The sequence below is a fragment of the Pseudoliparis swirei genome, chromosome 5 (genome assembly GCF_029220125.1).
Source record: "Pseudoliparis swirei isolate HS2019 ecotype Mariana Trench chromosome 5, NWPU_hadal_v1, whole genome shotgun sequence".
NCBI classification, from domain to species: Eukaryota; Metazoa; Chordata; class Actinopteri; order Perciformes; family Liparidae; genus Pseudoliparis; species Pseudoliparis swirei.
The window spans coordinates 6,678,136-6,685,661 of record NC_079392.1 but is presented as its reverse complement, the minus strand read 5'-3'; the positions used below and the strand labels follow the sequence as shown (position 1 = coordinate 6,685,661).

At 43.1% G+C, this 7,526-nt stretch overlaps 1 protein-coding gene across 1 annotated transcript; it reads right to left on the bottom strand.

The window, feature by feature from the left end:
• Positions 1 to 560: 560 nt before the first annotated feature.
• On the bottom strand, positions 561 to 6,701 carry lrrc8db (leucine rich repeat containing 8 VRAC subunit Db). Its single transcript, XM_056414251.1, is given in 3 exon segments — positions 561 to 3,290; positions 3,293 to 5,193; positions 6,618 to 6,701. Coding segments are annotated over 2 exon segments (2,457 nt in total). The 5' UTR covers positions 5,112 to 5,193; positions 6,618 to 6,701; the 3' UTR covers positions 561 to 2,652.
• Between the last annotated feature and the right edge of the window lie 825 nt (positions 6,702 to 7,526).

Sequence of the window (7,526 nt, the reverse complement as noted above, 5' to 3'; positions counted from 1 at the left end):
TGGTGATGTCACCTCACAGCAATAGGGGCCCGGGTTTGATCTCCGGTCTGGGCGGTCGTTCTGCACGTTCACCCCGTGTCAGCGTGGGTTCCCTCCGGGTTCTCCAGCTTCCTCCCACAGTCCAAAGACATGCAGCTGAATTGGGAGACTTTAAAAAGGCCCGTTGGTGTGAATGTGAGCGTGACTGGTTGTCTGTCTCTACGTGAGCCCTGAGGTCCACTGGTGTACCCGGCCCTCGCCCAATGTCAGCTGGGATCGGCCCCGGCCTCCCACGAACCTGAAGAGGATAAGCGGTTCGGATAATAAAATTAAACGTTAACAAAGCAGACTACCCAGTGTTCTTAGACAGTTATCGTATGCTAAATGAGGAGGATATTATTCAAATAGTGTACGCTGTTGTTTAACAGAGAATACATTACTTTTTCATAACTTGTTTCAAACTGTCTGGTATTTCAAGCATCAAGGTTGGTTTGCAATTATTTTGAATAGTTCAACATATTTTTGGTGCTAGAGCAGCCTCGCAGATACATTTGGGCTAATTTTTCGAGAATAGTAATTATAACAGTGTAATAACTCATTTTATTCATGTAGCACATTTTAAAACCAGGTTTACAAAGTGCTGTGCAGAGAGAAGAACAGATAACAGACGATGAGATCATGAATGCATACAAAGAACACATAAAATACATGTTAAATACACATGAGTGAACCATAATTAAATGAGACCACCAAGGCAAAAACACAATTTCATTAAATTTTGAGATTTTTGGTGAGATGGCTTCTATAACATCTGTTTTTCCAAAGAGAATAATAAAAAAATTTAAAAACATACCAGCTACACAGGTATTTACTCTTTTGTCTTTTTGTATCTGTGGATTTCTCTCAAATGCATCCAACGTTACCGTTAGATAATGCCTCATTTGTATATGTAAACATAACATTTAAAAAAACTTGTAATACAAAGAAATCAGCTTTATGCAAGTAATCAGCTGGGGAAGTTTTATAGCGATATCTTTTAGTTGAAAATATTTGACCTGGGTGTCTCGGCATATTAAACATAAGCAAATGTACAATTAATGAAAAATTCTAAATCATTTGGGGTTGGCTGTACAAAAGAAAGGAAACAAACGACTCCTGAGATGAAGAAGAAGAAGAAGAAGAAGAAGAAGAAAAGACAAATCTACCTTATCAAAAATAATGGCGTAAAAGACTTTTCAAAATAAAATGTAATAAGTAGAGAAAAGGATTAAATGGGAGCCGTCATCACTGTCGTGTGTTAGAAATATTAAAAGTATATCCAAATTGGAATGCATAAAGACAATAATTGTAACACCCTGTTCTGTTTCTCCTGTGTTCCGTGTCTCCTGTGTCTCCTCTGTGTCTCCTCTGTCTTAATTGTTTAATTTCCTGCACCTGCCCTCAGCCACTCTTGTCTCGTTAGTGTCTGATGTCGTACACCTGTGTTTCCCCCCCTATATGTTGTGTCAGTCTTTCCCTTGTCTCCTGTTGGATTGTCGTCTCTAGTTCCGTGTCCTTTTCCCGTCGTCCTGTCCGTGTTCCTGGTTCCGCCTTTTGACCCTGCCTGCCCCGAACCTGGATTCTCTGCCTGCCCTGTTTGGACCTTGTTTTTTTGGAAACTGTTTTGCCTCATTAAAGAGTGCTTTTTTTGTTATTCATATTGCGTCCAGCCTGTCACTCTGCGCCTGAGCCTCACCCCGTCACAAGAACCTGACAATAATACTGGATCTAGGCCCGTATACGGCAATATGGGAGAAGCTGGCAATTGGATCTTGATTTGATTTTTTCTCTGAAAGGGTTAGTTTACCCAAATAACAAAAATAAACACATTTTCTATTTATTCGTTCAAGTTTTGACACATCCATACCTGAGATTTCTGCCTCCATCCCACTACAATTAAAGCGCAATGTAATGTTTCAACAGCAACGTCTCCTTCCAGGAGCAACGTCCCAGTCACTGAGAATCAACACACCTGCTGTAAACAAGTTTCACTAAGAACACTTTTTTTGGGGTAAAATGTAGGTGTAATAAAAACTGCAAGGTTATATTCAGGGTAATTGGGATGCTGTTACTGGAAATAAAATGTCACTGTTGAATTTGTGTTCAAATCAATATTCTATTGCTGTGAGCACCACGGACCAAATTCTACTTACAACCATTTTATTTGAGAAATTGTACAACTACTTGCACAACTATATATACTATTGAAGGCGAGTGCTACTTTTTTGTTTTGTAATTTGAGTGACGCTCTAAGTTTAGGTCAATCCAGTGTAGGCCTATGTCAAGAATATTTAAATAAATAAAAAGGGGCACAGTTTTAAAATGATACAAATGTCCATACGTTTTGCATAAGAAAGGTACACGTTATTTAACTGCTACCATGTCCCTACATTAAAAAATGACAATACAAAAATATATCGACAAGACACAAACCATGATCATTTCTGGAGTTCAACTAAAATGTCTCCCGTGGTACCGTTCTTGTCTGTGCTGTCGTAAATTCTTTATATAAGTTGCGAAAACATCACGAAGAGTACAAATAGAGTACCATGGACAGCTTGTTCTCATGGCACGATTAAAATAAAGAGAGAAAAATAACTTTGCCACGAAGATGAAACGCCACGTAGGGTGGGACTACCGTCCATCACTTAGACACTTGCAACCATTTGGGACAGAAACACCAGATTCCTGATTGATGCTCTCTTTCACCTCCAAGGGGAGCGAGTCGAAGAGATGATCCTCCACGATCAAGCAGCCCCGGCGCAAGAGGAAGCACTGACCGAGCTGAGCCGGGAGACGATCCAGACAGTTTCCCTTCAGTTCCAGGTGTGTCAGCTTCGAGAGTTGGCCAACCTTCTCCGGTACGGAGGAGATGCAGTTGTGGCCGAGACACAAGGTCCTCAGTTTGTTGCACTTGAACAGTTGCTTGGGAACTACCTCCACTTTGTTGCCTGTAATGGCAAAATGTTGGAGGTTCTGCAGGAATCCAGCCTCCAGCGGTATCACCGCGATGGAGTTGTGACTCACATCGAGGTACCGTAACTTGAGGAGGGTGAACAACGATGAGGGGAGGGACTCAAGCTTATTGTGTGAGAGATAGAGCGTCTCGAGGTTCTTGACGTGGCTGATTGACACGGGAATGGTGATGATCTTGTTGTGCCAAAGTTTGAGGCACGTCAGTCTCTTGAGGTGCTGGAAGCTGATGATCTCCTCGATGGTACGAATGTTGTTGGACTTCAGATCCAGTTCCTGAAGGTTGCTCAGACTGAAAATTCCAGCTCACAGTTGAGAAGCTCCAGTTCGGCGAGATTCAGTATTTTCTTCAAACTATTCAGAACCAAGAGCTTTGTGCCATCGTTATGGATGACCAGCTTGACGAGATGCGGAGACAGATCCGTTATGTTCGTCGGGATCTTTGTGAGGTTGCTTTTGAGGTGCAACATTTTCAAGTGCCTGAGGTCTCGCAGAGACTCGAGGCCGATCATTTTGTTGTTTTCAGAGTTCAGGTTGCCAACCAAGTACAGTTCCCTTAAATTCTTCAACAAGTACACCCAGCTAGGAATCTCCGCAACATCGGTAAATTTGACGTGAAGGCACCGGAGGTGGTCGCGGAGGGAAATGAAAGCAGCCTGTTCAACTTTGGCCGGACAGTGATAGAGATGCAGCTCCTGGAGGTTTAGCATTTGTGAAATCTTAGCAGTAATTCTGGCCTCTGGGATTAGTTCTAATTTAAGTATTTCCAAATCCGTGAGATCAAACACGGCATCTGGCACTCCGGAGAGCATGAAAAGATGGAGCTCCAACTTCTCTTGAGGATTGCACGTCACGTGCTGCCGCAACTTCTCGAAGGTCCACTCGTGGTTCAGGCCGATCTCCCGAAGTTTGTTGTCGCTCACCTCGGAGAGAAACACGCCGAACCGCTTCGAATACAGCTGGTCGCACTGATCGACCATGTGGAGGAGGAACGCAAAGTCATTCTTGACGTCTGGGATGTCGCTAAAGCTGCTCTCCTCTCTGACCTTTTCAAAGGAATACTCCTTAAGAGGTCTCCGAAAAAGCCAGAACAGCGTGTATATACAGATCACGCCGTAAACGCATATGAGAGCAATGTAACTCACGAGGAGTTTCTTTATCATGAACGCCATGTTGTGCGTGCAATGGAACTTGGTGTATCCAGTCAAATGCTTTATTTCAGGCTCGCACACATGGTCGAAATCTATGGAGGCGACAAAAGTCATCGTGTAGCACAGGATCAAAATGAATTTGACCGTTTTGATGACCGTCTGAATGGCGTACAGCCGGTAAATCAAGTCGCTGTCTTCTATGTGGGCTCGGAATTCCCGAACTTTTTCAAACAGGGCTTTTGCTTGCTCGCCGTCTTTCTTGTCCAGTATGGTCATGGCGGGAACTTAACTCACGAGCTTCTCAGCGGAAAACGTGACCCCGGATTTAGTCAGCACCGGGCCGGACTGGTTCGGACTCCCCTTCTCGCTGCAGGTGGACAGATGCTTCAGGAGGGAGGAGGCACCAGCCAGCCTCTGCTTGTTTTCCTCCGAGTGCTCGCACGCTGTCTCGGAGAGAGCTTTGGTAGTCCAGGGGGATTCGAAACATTTTCCAAGTATGGAAACAAAATGTTCTATTTTGGAACTTGTCTTTGGGTACTTGAACCAGAAGTTGCTACTGACCATTAATATAATAGTGTGGATTAGAGCGAGGTATGGGAAATATTTGGAATACCAAGGAAGGGCGACATGGTCGCACATCTGGTTGACAAAAACATACTGCTGAAAATCCAGCTCAGTCCTGACGCCTGTAAGTAGTGGCTGCCCAAAAGTAGCCGACTGGGGGAAGGGAATTGTGGGGCCGATGCTATCGGGAGGCTTTTTGGCCATTAAAGGAGCGGCTCGCTCACCCATGGCGCTTTCTTTGTTCCATAAACTATCAGCGGTCTCTGCTGGTTGGGATCCTAAGAAGCCCCCAGCCCCCTCTGGAGTTTGCTCCAGAATGGGAAGACAAACCACTTGGTCTTTGGTCAACTGCATTGTTCCAGAAAATATGGCCAACATCAACATGACAATAACAAGATAATCCATGAAGACATCCCACCATGTTTCAGGATTCGATAGGTTGGCTGGATGTCATTCAGAGAGGCTACTTCTGTGAGGGTGAACATTCCTGCAAAAGAGAATATGAATTACGAGGATACTTTATTTCTCTCACGACAATAATATAACACTTTTTTTGGAGGGGGGGGTCTTCAAAATCATCTCTAGTGTGCATATTGGACCAGAAAAAGGGACTGTTTGTGTCTCTATCGCCACGTTACTTTGAAATATGGGCTTGCCTTTCTGCAGTAAGTGTGCACCTGTCATCCACTTATTCAAGCAAAATAGGATCGCTATCTTTATCTTGGCAATTCAATTTTAAACAAGACATTTGTTTAGCTGTGTGACCAGAAAGTTGTAAAAGTCATTTTTACAAAACATGGATTCTTTAAAAAATATCATGTGCTATTGCAAAGCAAATATTGTACCGTAGTTTAACTCCCTAAAAGTAACTTGACTCATTTGAATATAGTGGTAAATATAATAAAACTCGACAGAGTGGTCAGCTTTTGATATTTCTAATGAAAATGGACAACTGGGGGGAAATAAACAGTTAAATGCTTAATATTTTTCTATAACAATACTGTATTTATAAACAAATGTATTAAGCTTATGAACATATCCAGGCTGCTAACACAACTAGTCATACTCCTGTTTACATCCTGCAGTGACTTGTTCATAAGTCCCTGTTCTTGTGAGAAACCAGAAAGAGAAAGGACCTCTAATCCAATGGTACAGCCTTGTAATAAAGTAAACCCATGCCTTATGCTCAAATTGTTGAAAGATACAGAGAGACGTTGACTACTATTCTCCAATGTGTTTCTAGTATTTTCATTTCCCACGTGTTGTTGTAAAACGGCAAATGTACTGTAAAGGCGTTTCAGTTTTTTTATGGTCAATTGTACATCACACTACAAATCATATTTCCTGTCAGTAAGGACGAGCCACGTGACACAGAGGTCTGTAAATAATGCACTAGGTGTGTGCTCCAGTTTTAGGCAAAGACAGATAGAGAGAACATATTGTTGGAAATATATTTATTTATTTACTCTCTCTAAAGACAGGAAATACTACATATAATCTATACCGCCACGGGCTTTGTCTAAATTCTATTGTCTGTGCATGAAGGTCAGTATTTGCAGTGAGGCAGCCGAGCGAGACGAGACCGGCTGCAGCAGCGGAGACGCTTTCACGGACACGGACCGAGAGGTGAACCTGATGTCCGTGAATCCGTAAACGCACCACCGAGAGCTGGGTTTTTGCCAGACCCAGACAATCACGACGCGTTTTACATTTAAATTAGGGCACTAAATTCGCCGCTGGCTCACTTCGATAGCCAACCCCCCCATACACACACACACACACACACACACACACACACACACACACACACACACTCGCTGACATAACGGGGTCGCAGCTCAGCGGTTACATATGTAGCCTTAAATTACCGGAATGTGCACCCGGCACTTAAAGACGCACACAGATACGCACCTGCAGGGTAATGGAGGTCTGTTCCAGTTAGCGCCTCTTTTTACGCGCCATGTTTCGCCGCGGTGATGATGAAGCCGTCCATTATTTGCACCAGTTCAACCGTGGGCATGCTGGCCGGGCTGTAAGCAGCTTAGCTCGACTACCCCCCCCCCCCCCACCCCGCGTCAGATTGGTCGGGTCCTCTGCCTCCAACACAACCGGCGGCACCGGCTGCTGAAAGTATAGCCCGGCTCGATGTTTTTCACACGATGCTTCAACTAGTAACACTTCTGCAGCAATGTGCTGAATAAATAAATGTATAGATATATATCCTGATGTTGACACGTGTTGTTATTGTTGTTGTTGTTGTTTTCCACAGCAAGAGGAAGCCAGTGTCCAGCATATAGCGGTGCACAGATTGACAGGAGCAGAGGAGATGACGTTAGGGACCGTCGTAAAAGTGCAAGGGGTGTCATTTAAAGTAAAATCACAGCTTTGTTTTGTTATTCCAAAAAATAGATGAAAGCTTTCACCAGAGGAAACACCTTAAATGCAAGTGGATCTGTATGTAAAACAAAGAAGCCCTGTTTGACAGGGACAGACACGTTATTGTTTATTATTTTCACAATACCGGATGAACAAATGAACCGTTTCTACTTTCTTTCCTCGAGTTTTTCTTTTCATATATTTCAAGCCACTTTTATTTTTTTGGTTCATGGTTAATTTGTTCATAATGTGCATTTCATCCTAAGGGACACCAGTAGAAAAATAGCCATTTATCCCAAAATAAATTACAAAATAAGTAATTAAAAATACATATTTTGCAGAGCCAACGTCCCTTGTAAGTGCTGTTATTATTTGCCAGTATATATTTGTATCCCGTTTTAACTTCTTCATACGCATGTACTTGGGGAATAAAGATTCAGTTTA